At 33.1% G+C, this 17,863-nt stretch overlaps 2 protein-coding genes across 2 annotated transcripts; one reads left to right on the top strand and one right to left on the bottom strand.

Moving 5' to 3' along the window:
- Positions 1-2,130: 2,130 nt before the first annotated feature.
- Positions 2,131-6,176, bottom strand: LOC130622992 (uncharacterized). Its single transcript, XM_057438462.1, has 5 exons — positions 5,857-6,176; positions 3,925-4,098; positions 3,604-3,746; positions 3,286-3,388; positions 2,131-2,859 (listed from the first exon to the last, which is right to left on the bottom strand). Exons 1-5 carry the CDS (start codon positions 5,942-5,944, stop codon positions 2,546-2,548), a joined length of 822 nt encoding a protein of 273 aa, XP_057294445.1. The 5' UTR covers positions 5,945-6,176; the 3' UTR covers positions 2,131-2,545.
- An 8,901-nt stretch (positions 6,177-15,077) lies between these two features.
- Positions 15,078-17,841, top strand: LOC130622853 (RWD domain-containing protein 4-like). Its single transcript, XM_057438303.1, has 3 exons — positions 15,078-15,353; positions 16,840-17,009; positions 17,341-17,841. Exons 1-3 carry the CDS (start codon positions 15,161-15,163, stop codon positions 17,533-17,535), a joined length of 558 nt encoding a protein of 185 aa, XP_057294286.1. The 5' UTR covers positions 15,078-15,160; the 3' UTR covers positions 17,536-17,841.
- Positions 17,842-17,863: the final 22 nt, after the last annotated feature.

Genomic DNA, 17,863 nt, shown 5'->3' on the forward strand with positions numbered 1-17,863 from the left:
CTGATGGCGGCGATGATCCGGTCTTCTAGAGGGTGAACGTCGGACCTTTTTATTCTCATTTTGACATATAATAAAATTTTTATGACTATTCCGGTGGCGGCGATGATCCGGTCTTCTAGAGGGTGAACGTCTGGACCTTTTAACTCTCATTTTGACATATAATAAAATTTTTATGACTATTCCGGTGGCGGCGATGATCCGGTCTTCTCGAGGGTGAACGTCTGGACCTTTTAATTCTCATTTTGACATATAATAAAATTTTTATGACTATTCCGGTGGCGGCGATGATCCGGTCTTCTCGAGGGTGAACGTCTGGACCTTTTAATTCTCATTTTGACATATAATAAAATTTTCAGGACTATTCTGATGGCGGCGATGATCCGGTCTTCTAGAGGGTGAACGTCGGACCTTTTAATTCTCATTTTGAAATATAATAAAATTTTTATGACTATTCCGGTGGCGGCGATGATCCGGTCTTCTAGAGGGTGAACGTCTGGACCTTTTAATTCTCATTTTGACATATAATAAAATTTTCAGGACTATTCTAATGGCGGCGATGACTGCTATAATGACGCCATGAAATAAAACGACAATACCTCTTGTGTATACTCCATGCAAAAAAATTTTAAAAGATAAAAATATAGGAATACTTAAAAAGAAGCCGTTACGTAATGAATTTTTAGCAGACGCTGTTATCAGTGTGTTGTAAAAAAATTGTACATGTTAATTAGTTTTGTCTGATATTTCAAATTCGCTTCTCTGTGTGTAAGGTGGAAAAATGGGTGGTTATTCGAGATAGGCGCTTTATTAAGAAATGATTTTACCTCTTACTAAAGCCACATTTTATCTTTAAATAATATTGCTTATATTTTAATCTGTACCGAAATTCCAGCCTTTACCAGAAGAAAAATTATGTTTTTGCGTGATTTTAACGACTTTTAGCCCGGGATAAAATATCTAACCTGTGTTTCATCCCGGGCTGATATATCAGCCCACCTATGATCTTGAAAATTAACCATAACAGAGCTAAGTTTACCTCGGCTAAAAACTTAGCCGTGGCTAAAATTTGAGCTGTAGATCCCCTCTCGTGCAATGTTTTTTAAAAACATGAATTAACTACTGTAAGGAAAAAGAAAATTCGTGTGGCATATACAAATATTTTTAAACGAATTGCCACCATTTTTGTAAATGATCCCACCGCAAATTTAAAAAATAGAAAGGACCTGTTGCTACAAAATTCGACCTAACGTGTAAATAGTTGCCCCTCTGTTGTTAAACAGGGCATCAATATTTTACAGTCCGAAAAGATAAAGTTATGCAAAGTGCTATAAAAATAACATTCTAAAAAATATTTTCCTTTTTATGTTTTTGCAGAATATTCTTAAATCAGAAACAGATTCATATGGGATGGGATAACAAATTTTCATAAAGAAAATATTTGACAGACGGAGTGTGGATTCTATACGGGGTAAAAATTTGTTATAATTTGTTTGACTATGAGTTGTTATCCATTCAGCTCAGTCTTTATTATTAAAATATTTAGTAGAAAGTCTGTCTGCGGTACCGTGAAAATAGCTTTACAATATAAGCCATCTAAGCTTCGGTACCGGTAATAACCTTGGGATGGATTCAGATTTAACAGAAAAAGCTATCCTTTGGATTTAAAAAAATAATCTGATAGAAAAACGATTGATTCAATTTATACAAAAAGGATAAATTTTTATATCCAGAAAAAGTTAGACACAAATAGTTTAAGTGTTTTCCCGCGTTTTTTATAAAACAAAACGCAATTCACTGAATGTAGTAAGAATAAAAGCTAAATATGGGACCGCAGTAGTGATATTCACAACACGCATACAGGAGACTAGCGAACACATGGAAAGTGTAGGAAGGAACAACAGAATATCTTAGGAGCTAAATCTATTTCTCAAGTACAGCCTCACAACCCACATCTAACAGATTAAAGTGTATGCAGACCATTAAAACAAACTTATCCATGTTGCGATTTTAGATATTGCGCAAATGTTTTTAACCATCAGTTTGCTCGATAGGCACCAAATAAGTGCCATCGTAACAAGAAATTATATCAATAAAAAAAGGCGACAAGAAATAGAGAAAAAAGATAGGAAATTAATCAGGATGAAAGTGATTTTTTATCGATTACTCTACAAATCATCATCATATACAGTATATTTTGTCTTTCTGTATTGCCACCAAAGCGGAGCGCCAGCGCTACTTAACTTTATTATTCGTAAATTATTGTCTCTACGAAGAATATATTGTTCGTTGTTCATTTTTTCCGTAAAGAAACACATAGGAAATTTCTAGAGCGACGTATTCTGAATCGACGGTTGAACAATTAAACTTTGAGAACTTTTGCAAATCTACTAAGTGGTGAAATTTTCTTTCGAGTAATAATTTTCTCGTGCATGGAACAAGCGTTAGAAATTAATCTTGTGCGTTTCTAAATCTGATTTCTTTGCATCAGCCATGTATGAAGCTTTTCAGCAGCATCCTTAGCACCGATATTTTTATTACAGTGTTTTCATAACCTTATCTTTGCAAATGGCTTATATTTCTGTGGACCTTTTTTACCGACTAATTGCATATTTGTTTGGTCCGAAACGTATTGTTTATTTTCGTAACTTTTTATATTGTTAAGGATCAATCCGCTCCGTATATTATTATTTGTTCTGCTGAAAGACGAGCTTCTGTCGTTGTTTGAAATTTTTAGTCCACGCTTACGTTTAAAGTGTCGTATAATTGACACGACTATGACGACGACTATAACGACAACAACGATGAGGCCGACGATCAAGCCAGTCTTCTCGCCTATTTGTAGTCTTCCCCATACAAAACCTGAAGAATAATATAGAAGTCATTCCTAAGATAGCACTCTAAACAAAAGTTGGAAATAACAAAAGGATATTAATATGGGATCTCAGTGACGGATGTGTGAATAAGTATTATACAATTGATAGTTATTGACATGCGCAATACACGAACGATCTTAATATGCGCAGTATATCACTGCTAGTCATATACGCGCACATTGTGTCAATGAGAGTCTCGCGCATGCACAGTTTAGCATTGACAGCCGTGCGCATGAGTGGTATACCATTACTTAATAGCTAGGCACCTGCGCAATGTACAAATGGTCTCCATACACATGCGCAGTATGCCAATAATAGTCATGCGCATGCGCAATATACCAGCGATAGCCAAGCGCATTACATGAATGAACAAAATGACGAGGAGTAGTTTGGGAAGACGTTTACGACTTACCTTCCCTGCAAGAAGTGGTATGTATCTGGATTTTCCCATCAAAGACTGTCAGAAATGGTAATTTTATCGGGACCCTTTTTGTAACCTTTACCTTTAGCATCAACTAAAGAAAGAAGGAGTATATAAGACGAGTCGGTGGCCCGTGGAAAAATTCACGAGCTGGCCTGTCCTTTTTATACCCCATTGCCTTCGTCTCGCTACTTGCAATACCATTTTGGCTGTTGGATACACATACGGATATTTTCATATAGACACAAAAAATGATAAAAGCTCAACTGTTTGTTCTGATTAGATCTTAACCTTTTTGGCGAGCATTACCTTTAGTTTGAGTTTATCAGTATTCGTTTTATATAGATCTGTCTTTACGTATACACCCGCTTGTGCAACTCCCCCGACATTGTATTCAAATCCAGTCACTGCAAACTCTTGACTGCTCTCCACCACATGTGATAAATCTATTCCTGCAAAAAATTATTCGACGTTATTATTAGAAATTTCAAGTTAAGTAGGGATGTTTACTTGACAGGGCGTTTGAGAAAAGGCCGTATAATGAAAAGGTTTCCCTATGCAACTATGTAGTGTAAAAGCCCTGTTTTTTAAAAGCATTAACAACTACGTTTAAAAAGCTAACTAACTTACCTAGAGCTTTGACCACAATTTTAAATTTTAATGTTACAGGCTCTTGACATTTGTTTAATTTCATACGTATGTCAACAGTCTGTCCAATAAACTTTATACTTGTGCAATCAAGTTCTAATCCATCATCACTGAAAACGCACCAATCTGTTATTCCTCGAATGCGACGTTGTCGATCTGAAAAAAGGATAAGGTCACAAAAGTTATTATTTTTCTCAGTGACTTTGTAAAAGTTTTTCATGACTTCACTAATGTGCCTATATCAGGGATCAAGCATGATTCGATATAAAAAAGAAAGGACTAAGCGTCAAATAAACTTGAGTCATTTTCCTTCCACACATCCTTCGCTAGTTACATTTTTTGCGTGATATTTTGTTGCAGGCTATAAATCTTTTGCTTTTAAAAAAGATGAAATAGTTGAGTATGGACAGTCAGTCGCAGTTTTGCATAGAGTTAACGTTTTGAATATTTCAGATTTATGCGCATGTTTCTATGGCTTTCGATACCGTAAAATAGACCTTGCTTTGAGTTTTCTCCTTTCCTGTCTAGGTGATAAAAAATTACAAACAACTTTGAAACTAAACTTCAAATATCCATCTCGTTCAATAGTGTGCCAGATTAGACGTTTAGACCTTGAAATTTATGATTCCATTTTTACTACCTTGGATAGTCATCGAGTCATCGAGCACCAATCACAGTTCTCTACTAAAAATTAGATTCACACGCACCTGCCCTCTACCTGATTTATACTACATTATCCTGTACTTCGAGACAAAAATAAACAATGGTCACAAAACCACTCGAGATATTTTAAGAAACACGTAATTTCACATAACTTTACTTCGCATGGTGTCGTATTTAAACGGCATGTTAGAAAGAATACTTGCTTGCTGACGTCACTTTTAATCCTACCATGCTCTCAAAGTAAAAAAATATTGTCTATAGAAAAATAGTTCTTTCTTTTTTCATTTCTCTATATAGGGTTTAAGTTAGTTACTCTTAGTTCGAGTCAGCTAGTCGTAGTTACTTTCTGAACAGTAAATATGATAGATAAAAGTGAGCCTTATAAAAAAATTTCTAATTGTACTGTTTTTTTTACGTGTTCTTGATGCATTTAAGACATCAAAAATTTGTTTTCTTTTTCGTCACATGAATAGTCAAAGAGAATTCTGTGCACCACGTACATGCATTAAAAATAATATGATACAGAGCTACAATAAGAAATAGAGGAACGGGTTTTCACGCATACTAAAAGCATTCTGTCTTTTATGAGTCTCTTTTGGATATGTCTTTACCAGATTGGTTTGGGATTTCCTCTTTATTCCTTAAAAATTAGCGTAACGTTGCTTAAAAATAACCTCCAAATAAATTTTAGGGTCAAAATTAAAATTTTCGACGTTTAGAAATGGAATCCGATAAAACAAGCTTCCATCCGAAAAATTTCTACTTGAATTTTCGCCAAATTTTAAGTATTTGGACACAAATTCCGAATTGTTCTGCAAAAAGTATTTGCTTTAACAAGATATTCGCCACATGCCCGCTATAAAATGATTTTATAGCATCGTTTTCCATTACAATGGAATTCTATATTAAAAGTCTTACCACTTCAATGTAAGTGCTAACATTTATTTCGTAGCTCTGTTAACCGCAAATTCAAATAATATGAAGAACATCTTACCACAAAGTACTTCTGAATATGTTAACTAGTTAATCCTCTGTTGGTAAATGAGAGCCCTATACTTTATCATGGAGTCGTAAAGATGATCTTTCTTGACGGCTCATAGATTATTTTTATTTAAAAGCTTTCGATTCACAGTGTAATATTTTTTCTTGTTAAAAAGAGAGAAACGATTACATTGTGAATTCCAACACGTTCACAAACAAACTACTTTAAAGACAAAATTTTAGAAAATATTTTCCGTGTTTATGACTTACCATTTGCAGGATATCCGTGAATAAGAAAGGAACATAATAATATTACAAACAGCCTTAACATGATGGCGACAGTATAACAAACTTTCATAACGACAATTATAACATTTACACCATGAGAAAGAAATATTTTTGTTATTCGTCATTGTATAAACATTTGTTGACATTTATTACAGTTTGTCATATAATGCATATTTACATTATGATTACAACGGTATCAATTTCATAAAAAAAGACTCAGTCAGACATATTTGTGTTGTGCGCAATTTCTTTGTTTTAGAATTACTCACAGCCACAAACGGGCTAGGTTTCAGCAAGAATTCTTCAAAACGGCAGTCTCGAATAAGATAAGTGGATCCTCCAATCACATCGTTAGTAATAACACAGAAGATACTAAAAAATTTAAGATAACTGTCATATTACCAACCTGGTGCATACCAAGTGGCCAAATTGGTATGCTCACTATGAACAATAAGAACACACTTCTTCCTCCCCTTTGATTGCGACCATGTTATCACTTTGACTTATTTGTGTAAAACACATTACCGCGTTTTTAAAACGTATCTATAACATTTCAAGGCCAAGCCAAACTGTCGAAAGAGAGGCGGTAGGCGTGGAAGTGTTTGGCTGAGATGATATTTAAAAATAACATTCAGGTATGTAATTAATTACGAGTATATGAAACTGGAAATATTCGGACTCGGATGTGAATTTTAAGTAATAGGGAATCATGAAAGTGTGGATAATCCCGCTGCTCAGGGGACTTTTGTGTTACAAAAATGAATTTCAAAACTATTAGTAATACTTTTTTATAGTCTTCCTACTTAAATTTATATTTATTTTTCTTTTCTGCATAGTTTTATTTTACTGCAAGTTAAAATTGTAACAAGGCACATCGCTACTACTAATAGTGGGCGTTTTTATAACTAAACGCCCGAGGCGTTATATAAAATATTTGATTCGGTATTAAGTTATTCATATGTTCTAGTGGGCGTTTAAGAGAAGGCGTTTACGAAGCCCTAGTATTTTTTTCTGGTGTTCATGGAATATATATGTATATGCCCATCTGCAGAGGAGTATCTATTAGCTGAAGGCGTCTATTAGATAAAGGAGGCATTAATTGGAAGAGAATCTTTACACAGGGCGTGGGCGTTTAATCGAGGGGTCAAATGGAAGCAGAATAAGGCGTCTAATAAAAGGGCGTTTTAGAAACATTTTGGTATTGTGAAACTAGTAACTTTCTGTTGTAAAACATGGATGATTAATCCAAATTTGCTGTTACTAATTTTGAAGAGCTGTATTAAGCCTTTCCAGCAAAAAAATAGTCAAGGAGATTTGATTGTTATTTCCCATAGGAAACGAAATATGTTCGAGTAATATCATATAGTGTCTACCCGAGGGTGTTACTACTATGGTTTTAAAGTAACCTGTTTAGAACTTCTTAAAATTATTTGATTTATATATTACCTTAAAAGGAATAAATTCCGTGCGGATAAAGTTTCACGGATTTCGAGGTTTTTTTCAAATGCACGCGATAAACGCAACAATTGGACTAACTGCGAAATTAAATCTACGCAAAATTGAATTCTTAAAAACAATTTTTTCAATTTTTTTAGGGGTTAAGTAGGAAAGACAATATAAACAATTACAATGACATGTTTTCCGTGTTTACACGTGCTTTCCACATTTACAGACTTAGTAATAATATCCCTAATATCCTGACAGCGTGGCTCACCTGAATTGGACGCATTTTTAGTAGATTGCTGACTTTTTCTCATTTTTGATCTGTACCCCAATTATATTTTGTTATCTTTTCCGTTATCAACTTTTCTTCCAAAAAAGCCTTGTATTTTTTTGTCTTATAGCTTGATATAAAGTTCCTTTAATTTGGTTTTGTAACATTCCAAAAAAGCCTCCTTGCATAGGGGTGATCGTTTACTTGAATTGAAGAAACTTTCGCGGACAAGGATTTTTCTGTTAGAAAAAATTCAAAATTCTTAGCATAATCGTCACTTTTTTTGGCAATAATATAAACCTTCAAAAACTCTTATATTTTACAAAGATGTGTCGTCATGAATATCGTCAAATAGATCGAACTCCTGATGTTCTTCAGGCTCCGATACTTCCTCCTCATCTTCGTAATATTCGTTGATATCTCTGACTGCGGAATGAATCAAACTGGCGTAGCAATTGAAAATGTTATAAATTTTCTTTCTCGAAATAAGATTTCTAAGTATTTTGCGCGTTTAGCTTACTGGATAAACTTTCGCGAATGAAGAAACCCGCAAAATTAGCGTTGTGCTTACAGCTGCGCCCCTACCCAGAATGAATTTTGTGATTGTTGAGATATCACGCGGATGGTGTTCAACAATTATTGCGACAAGAATGATAAAGAGTTCAAGAACGAAACAAACAAGAAAGAAGACCAAAATGTTCTTGATTAGACAAATTATAGGAAGCATAGCTGTTTAGAGAAAACAAAAAAATTATTGGTAAAAAAAAATCGTTATGCTTTTTACAAGCCCTGGTGAGAGGAGCTACCGCGTTGAAATTAACGCGCCCTCTAATTAACGCCTTTATTATAGAGGGGCGTTTATTTGAAACACAATTCAAACGGTAACCTTGTCGCAAGAGCTATTCCAGGGCTGTAATATTTTGACGTTTTATAATATGATCGATGCTGCACGAGCTGTTAATGATTGACAATGATGATATTGATAATGCTATGGTGATGATATGATATGGAGAAATGTGCGCTCAGAACGCCCCCACGGCTTCGAGAATCGGCCCTCAATCGGCGAAAAATCAGATTATCCGTGAAAAGTGTAAACCAACATGGCAGAGAAGAAGTGACCAATGTGGGAAAAACCCAACCTTGAAGGTTAAATTTCGTGTTTTTACGATATGTATTTGCGAAACCAATGCTGTTATGTCAGAAATAATACACGCTTTTTTATAAGCAACACAAAAGTTCGGCTGGTTGCTTAACTTTAATTTCCCTGTTTCTATATACTTTCGTTCAAAAAGATCAAATACACGTGTTTGTTTGCTCAGTAGCTCAGTAAGTACACCGCATTGTTTTTTCCTTAGAGGATGCAATCCCCTGATCTAGGAATTGTACCACATGAAGATGAATTTCGTATCTAAATGTAAAGACAAATTATCTAAATCTCAGGATAGCTTACAGAGAGATGGCAATTATTTCGCCACAGTTTGAGGTAGCTAGCTATTAGCTAGCTATAAATCAGTCAGGGTAAACACTTAATTAGGCAACGGTAGGCTAATTAGGGCATATCACCTAATTAGGCGACACATTGCAGACTAGTTAGGCCATGTCTTAACCTAGTTAAGACATTGCAATATTTAATAGCTTTTCACACATTCCTTGTTGCTATATTTTAGGTGACAATAGTAAAATACACAATAATTTAATGAAGATACTATTTCACAAAACGCAAAAAAAAATGTTTCTCTTTAAGATGGATGTAGTAACAATTATTTTGTTTGTTTTGTAACGTTTCTTTTTGATTCACATCCTATTTTAACAATGTTAAAATCCTTGTCAAACACTACCACGTTTATTAATTTTTTCCCTGTGGCATAGATGGCTGAAATCCATTATTTAAAACAACAAATAGTGCCACACGAGGTTTGGGCCATAAGTTGCCAACGCGCGATGTAAGTAAGATGATAATTGGTCAAAATTGTCTGCAAAGTGGACAGACTTGATTCACATAAAAATTGTAGTGCGAAACACAATACTTTTTACGTATTTACAACAGTAAATTTTCGTTTGCCTAGTTAGACTATGGGTCGCCTAATTAAACTACACCACGTCGCCTAACTAAACGACATCCTAATTAGGTCATGCCGCCTAATTACAGGGTGACCACTCCTCCTTAAATTCCTTAAGTAACCTTAGAAAAGAAAATCTTCGTAAAAGTGCTTTAATATACTTAAGGTGGCAGTAACCCTTTTTTAGCTGTCCAAATAGCAGAATTATTTACTCAGTGTTTTATTTATACCATTTTTTTACTATTTCCTAAAAATAGAGGCCTTAATACATAATGACATAATTTTACTTTAACACCAAATTTGCTGAGCCAGCAGAAATTTCTATTTAAAAATTTATCATAAACAAGAAAAAATTTCATCAGCTTCTGTTTTTAAATGAACCTTGGGTTAACCCTGTTAAAACGGTGTGCGGAGTTTTTTTGTTCATTCATATTTTTTGAACAATAGCCTCTTGTTTTTTCAATAGATTCTTTGTAAACATCCCCTGCTGCATCGTATATTTGTATAAATCATATAAATATTCAGAATAAAAAGATTTCCGCACACTGTATCATGGCTGCATGGTTCACAAAGCCTGTCTAAAAATTTTAAAGTAAGTTTAGGCTTGTGCGGTGTAGCATAATAAAAATCGTGTTAAATTTCTACATAATACGCCATCTTTGTTGTTACTAACGTTTCACTTTAATAATTACGTCCATTCTTTCTGTACAATTTCGCAAGCGCATAGACTTGAACTATTTTTGGCAGAACTTATAAATTATTCATGAATTTTATTTTAAAAAGTAATTGCTGAATATTTTTGGTGAAAAATAATAGTATTTTAGCTATAAAATCGTGACAAGTGTGTTATAACAGAAAAAATATGGATACATAGTCTAAAAATAATCTTTTATAACTAATAATGTAAAAAAAAAATTCGATTTTTTAAAGGGTTACTGCCACCTTAAAAAAATTAAAATTTTAGCTATTCTCCTTAATTTCTCCTTATTTCTATTTTTTCTGATCGTAACTTTTTGGAAAATGTGTTCATGGATTGTTCACCACCAGTAAAATAAGACATATTTCTCTGTTACCTTAAATCCTATATTTTGTATCTTTCAAGGCATAATAATTATGTATAAATTGGTTTTCTCCCCAATTATCCTTATTTTTTTATTCTCATTCGCAGCAAAATATCCTTATAAAATGTCAATTTGTCTCCTTAATTATCCTTAATATACTTACTTTTGTTCTCAATTTATTAGTGGTCACCCTAAATTATTTGTTTACCCTAAATGAATTCCATTGTTTGCATTTTTAGCTGTAAGATCTTTCGGCTTTGGCATTTGCGTGCCAGAAATAAAGATGAGGGCGCTAGGTGAAGCAAAGTAATTATTAGTCCATTTATTCACACAGGCATTCTTAGGATATTTAATGAATTCAAATAAACCAAAAGGCATTACCCTATTCGGTGATTCGGTTTAACGTCATAACAATTTTTCTGGAGGTGAAAAGTTTCTGTATTTTAGGTGAAGACAGTGCAGAGCTAAACACATTTTGGAGTTTTAGGAACAATGTTAGGAAGTTTGAGCAAAGATAATCTTTTGGAGCAAAATCTAGATAGCTAAGCATCATCTTCAGACAGATTTTTATTGTGGTTACCTTTCGTTAGCTAACTACGAACTACAGTGTTGTGAAAAGGTTTGTTAACATAGTGTTCGTGTAACGAGCGTGGTGCACACGAACCATGATAAAATTGTGGTCTTTATGTATAACAAACATTCTATCGTGGCCACCACGCTAACATTATTATCTCCACGAAGGATTGTGTGTCACACGATTATTTTTGCGAGCTCCACGATTTTTATAGCCAGTATAATTTTTTTTTTTCTTTTAAAAAAAGTCTTTTATTAAAGTCAATTTGTTTGTTTCAAGTTAAAAAAGCATATTCATATTTTTTGCTTGGTGTATACTTTTTCGTCATGGACGCGATCGTATTTTTATGAAATGTTATTTGTCTGAAAAGTTAAATTTGTCTGCACCGATAGAAATGCTTTTTTAGATTAAATTTTAAAAGTTTAAAAACGAAAAGCGGTGATAGAAATGTTTTTAGATCGCATTTTAAAAGTTTATAAACGAAAAGCAGCGATAGAAATGTTTTTTAGATCGCATTTTAAAAGTTTATAAACGAAAAGCAGTGATAGAAATGTTTTTTTAGATCGCATTTTAAAAGTTTTTAAGCGAAAAGCGAAGATAGAAATGTTTTTTAGACTGCATTTTAAAAGTTTAAAAACGAAAAGCGGCGATAGAAATGTTTTTTAAAATCGCATTTTGATTTACGAACGATTAAAATCTATTATGTAGCTAGCTTTATTACAACGAATGAAAACGACAAGTGTTAATTTATATTTTTGCCGTCAGTTTTTGATTTAATTGATAAACTAACGGTCTTTGTTGTTTTACAATAGAAGTTATCTATCATGGAAGCCACAATGTAATATTTAATTTTCGGTCGTATAGCCCACGAAACATGATCGTGAGGTCCATGATTGTTAAAAAAATACGCATCGTGGGCTATCGTGGTTTGTGCGTAACATGAAATAAACACGAACCACGATGTTAACAAATCTTTTCACATTACTGTAGGTTTGTTTTCACCCAGCGAAATTTTAAAAATGGCTATATACACTGAATATTTGTTAACCCCTACGATGTTCCAGTTGGAAGAAATCCACAGTAAAAGACTTTTTTTTACCAAATCCTAGCATCTTTTTTTCTGTCACGCAAATGCCAGAGCCAAGGAACTTACCGCTGAAAAGTAAACAAATGACGTCACGCTGGAATTCAGCTATATATTTGAAGTATGCACACTCAGAAACATTTCTGTTCCTGTCCATTCTGTTCGGCAGATAATTTTCTTGACGAGGAAACAGCCTTTACTAACTTTTATTTGATCCCATAGATTTTATCACTAGTCTAATTAGTCTAGTATGTTTCTAGCTATGCATCTTTTTTTTTACACTTTGGTGTAAATACAAAAGGGAAAACAAGTCAGCATCTAAAAAAGCGTGTATAGCTAACCCCTCAATAAGTTATTTTTGTTTATGTGAGATTTTAACCTATAACAAAAACGTGTATTTATGTCATAAGTTTGTGCTTATGCAAATTCTGCAAATTGTTTTGCTTTATACAGAGATAAGCGAGACATGTGTCCTGCAGGCCTATCAATAAGGGGTGAGTGATCGCTCTCACACACTCCAGATATCATTCCGATCTGACCTTCATACTGTTCAGACGTCTTTTTGCCGCGCAAAAAAAGGGCGTCGCCTGTGTCAAAAACTCATTTTAACTTTAAAGAACTAAAGACTTGAATATGTCCACCAACACAAGCCCCATCAGTATCAACCTAAGGAGTAATGTAAGAGCCAAGACCACCAACACAACCAACAACAACACGAAAAGTGAAATCCTCCCGGAAGAATCCTCATCCAACTTGGCAATCACACAAGACTTCCTTATTGAGCAGATCTCTAACCTCAAAGAATATTTCAAAAACGGACTATTGAAACTACTGAAAAATTAACTGTAGCTAATGCTTTTAATGAACATTTTACTTCTGTTGCAGATAAAATTAGAAACCAAATTCCACATAACAATACACACTTTTCATCTTACCTAAAAAATAATAATAGTAATAGTGGGGTCTCACTTCAAAGTCGTGTAGAATTTTTCGCTTACAAAAAGCTGCTCTCCGAATCATTACTTTTTCTAAATTTAACTCACCATCAAATCCTATTTTTCTTAATCTTAATATTCTTACTCTTTCAGATCTTATAAAATTTCTCAACATTATTTTAACTTTTAATATTATAAATCTGCATTCTCCAGGTAATATTTGTGATATTTTTAAATTGGTCTGCCATTCATCTAATCATTCAACAAGAAGTAAATCCATTAAACTTCTAGCTAGACCTTCTGTTAGGACTACCTCATTTGGTCTCAAATCTATACGTTACCAATCTATTATTAATTGGAACAATATCCAACAACACTTTCACCAATACGACCTAGCCTCTCTCACTCTAAAACAACTAAAAAAAATCTGCAAAACTTATCTTCTGGATTGCTATAACACTAATCTCTCCACTGCATAAAAAAGATTTTACTAAAAAATTTTTTTTTGTAGTGTCATACTGCTTATTGCAATCGTTTGATCTTATATAGGTGGCCATCACCTGCATTAGTATTTATACTATCTGATGGTCTCCCCGTAGGTATTTATTTAATGTAAAATATACAGTTATCTCACACGAAATAAATACTACTACTACTACTACTACTACTACTACTACTACTATGCTCAATTCTAAGAGATGGAATATTAACTGCTCAGGTCCACAAAAAGATTGGCTAGCTGAGCGTTTCTGGAACTTGTTTTATACTTGTTCCCCATGCCATAACACAAAGAAATTTTGTTGCTTCCCATTATTAACTTTTTTTATATATATATTATATTTTCATTGCTTGCGCAAACAAAATTATTAAAGCTCGGGCTGCCCAATTTCTTGTGTGGGTTGCTTTATTAATTGATAGGTCTGTAACAGCCATGGTTACATCTGAAAAGGACGTTTAATTTTTAACCTGGTTAAATTCTCCTAGTAATGCTACTATACATCTTAATTCAGTGTGATAGCCTGATTTGTGGTTATCCCTGCCTTCATTTCATATTAGCACTAATGTGATTTGGTTTATAGATTTTTTTGTCAATAACATTTTTAACTGAACAAACTTACACAGAGATTTCCAAAAACTTTTTAAGAAGAAGAGATTATATAATGTTAGGTGAGCTAAAGAGCCGTTGTATAGCAGTAAAATTGAATCTATAGTATATATATTTACAAAAGATATGCTTCTAATGGCGGATTTAACTAATCCAAATAAAACCACAAATGCTTTCCCAATCAGGTTACTCCATGTTTTCAATTAAACCAGTATTTCTTCTTATACTTCTAAAATTTGCCTCATGATCTATATATATTAAGTCTCTACGCTTTATCCAATTATCCTCCCCTATTTCTTTTCAAGTGTCCAAACCAACTCAATTTATTTTACTAAAACTTATTTTTTTAAAATTCAAGTGAAAGTTATCTTTTCCCTTGTTCTCCTGCTAAGTGGATTTCTACATGAATTAAACGATAGTAAAATCTCTAATGCTATAAATGCCTCGCCTGCCTTTTGGCTAATTTAAACTCCTTCTGTATCTCAGACTGGTGTTCCACATCCACCTATTTATATTCCTCTTCCTATTTTCCTTCCTATTTTACTTCTATTCCTATTTTATATAGCATTGTCAATGTTTTGATTTAAAAAGCAATTTGCAATTTTGAAAGATGATTGTTGATTAAAATTGCACTTTCCAGTTCTAAATAAACCCTGTATTAATATTTTGTTAAATTTCCCTCCACAGTCATATATATAGAGGCGAGAAAAAAACTCTGATGGATGCTCTTAAATCAAGGTAAGGCATTTTAGCATGGAAGACTGTGCAGAGCAGCAGGCTGAGGAACGGGAAGTTTTGCAATCAATCTATGAGGGTGATGAGCATTTCAAAGAAATTTCGGCAACTTGCTTCCAATACAAATATGGTGAAGAAGATAGTAAATCTGTTCTAGTCGAAATTTCATGGACTGAGACTTACCCAACAACTACACCAAATGTAAATTTAGGTATAGTTGTGTGTTTTAATAGATTATGGAATGCAATATTGTGTATGATCTAGGTTTTTTCAACAATAAGGTCAGAGTCCAGTAGTCAAAGTTGCAAATTGTTTTTTGATTTTACTTATAATTATTGCTGGGATTTCATATCGTTTTATTTTTCAATTAACATGACTTGCCATACGAATGAAACGATTTTAAACAAACCATTTTTGATGAAATCATTTCAAATTACAGGGAAATCGTTTCATTATTTTCTGATTCATTTAAATTGTTTCATTATAAAACTAAATTCATTATGGTTAGTTATGATCGTTTCACGCAGCATAACTGTTACAGCGTTTGAAATCATTGGAGAATCGTTTCAGAGTGTTAAAGAATACTAAAAAAAATAATTATCAATCAAGTAATTGAATGAATATGTACGCATAAAAGTCTATGCAATAAAAATAGCAGTTGCAGTTGCCCCCTTTTTTAAACAAAATAGGTCGATTTTATGTTCGTAAGAGCATTGTCTCGTCATTTTCGAACGAAATACAGTGATATTCAAGCTTTGTAGGGATGTTTAAATCATCATTACATAACTAATTACGGTGATATAGTAGCTTTGTAGGGACTTTTTCTCTTTATTTTGGAAGGAATTACAGCATTATTTAAGCTTCGTATTGATGTTTTCTCATCATTTAATGATGAATTACAGCATTATTTAAGCTTTGTAGTTTCAAAATAATGTAAAATTGTTTCGTGCAAAATATCATACATTTAATTCGTTTCATGATATGATTATAAAACGATTTCAAAAAAATATTTAAATGATTTTCAAAATTAAACGATCTTGGAGACGATTTCTAACTTTTGTTAAAAATTATCTGCAATTTTATTGGAATTTATGTATTTGCTTTAAATCTAATATCCGTTTTTCTATTACATAAAAATAAATAAGGGATATTTATTATATTATGAATAAAACATAAAACGCGCGCTCCGGGCCAAGGTTGTCATGAAAAAATATTTATTACAATTTACTGTAATATTTTTCTATGATCAAAACTTATTTATAATCAAAATGGTGCCTGCAAAGTGCATGTGTACTTGCGATAGTCTGTAAAATAAAGTTACTGGAAATGCTGTTTTATAGCTAATCTAAAACATGAATTCCTTAAATTCTCTCTACTGCCAAGCCATGATGTTGCCTACAAGAGATTTGTAAACTCAATTTTACAGTAAAAACAACAGCAGCTATAAAATTCTTGAATAATCCTTGTGAGTAGATAATGCAGTTGTTTCAGGGAATTCCACGAAGAAAACAACACGCGATCGCACGCGTCTCATGGAATTCCCTGTTGTTTGTAAAGCTGAAAAAGGGTACTGCCACCCTTTCTTTAAATTTTAAATTTTAAAAAAAAGCCCTGCCAATTAGTTTACACTTCAGTCCATACATGTAAGAGTTCAACTGTTTCCATTATGTTAATGAATATTGATACAATTTTTCTAGATTTGTTTCATAATGGTTATTTACCAACAGATTTTAAAATTGAAATCAAAGAAAAACTTTTGGAGCAGGCAAATGAATTACTTGACTGTGCTATGACGTTTTCCCTCTTTGATTGGATGAAAGAAAATGCTGACGAATATCTTAACAGAATACCTGAAATTGTGGCAAAGGTAACACTTTTTAAATACTGCAACTGTCGTAGATATTATAAGGGAATATGATTCACTGTAATTTTTGTGGGAATTAAAAAACTCTGACTTTAAATTCTCTGTTTAAGTACAAAAAGACTTACATTATAATATATTCACAATACTATCTTTATTTTTCTACCTTTCAATGTGCTCTATTTACCTTACTTTACTTTTCTCTGTCTTGTGAGACTAGAATAAAACACAGTTAACCCAACAAAAAATTAATTATAAGGACTAATGAAGAACTAATAACAATAATTAACATTTAAATTTAAAAGACAAATTTCATATATGGTGTGAATGTATTTAGAGGGAAACATCAGGGCGTACTGTTGAAGCAGAAGAAAATAACTTGGTTAAAGTTAAGAAGGAAAAGAAAGAACAATTAACAAAGGCTCAAAAACGGCGAATAACGGAGCAGACAAACTATAAAGGTGAACATGAAAGAGGTTGGAACTGGGTGGATGTTGTTCGTCATCTCTCACAGACAGGTGGTGGAAATTAAAGATTGAAAAGTTACCCCCTATTTTCTACTGGTGTCAGATGGTGCTGGTTGAGAATTGTAGAAGGGGTTATTGGAGTTTGACTATTTCAGTTGTTTACTTATGACAAGGAGAAGATACTGAATACAGATACAATAATAATCTAGATGGAGTTTTCACGAACTACTGATTACAGAAATATGTTGTGTGCTGTCTATTCTATTGGGTTGGTTGGCAACCTGGTATACACAGCATGTGTTGTAATCATTTAAATTGAAGATTTAATTGGTAAAAAAGTGCCTTTTAATTATAGCATTCTCTTTAAATAATTTTGTTGTTCTTCTTTTAACT

The sequence above is a fragment of the Hydractinia symbiolongicarpus genome, chromosome 13 (genome assembly GCF_029227915.1).
Source record: "Hydractinia symbiolongicarpus strain clone_291-10 chromosome 13, HSymV2.1, whole genome shotgun sequence".
NCBI classification, from domain to species: Eukaryota; Metazoa; Cnidaria; class Hydrozoa; order Anthoathecata; family Hydractiniidae; genus Hydractinia; species Hydractinia symbiolongicarpus.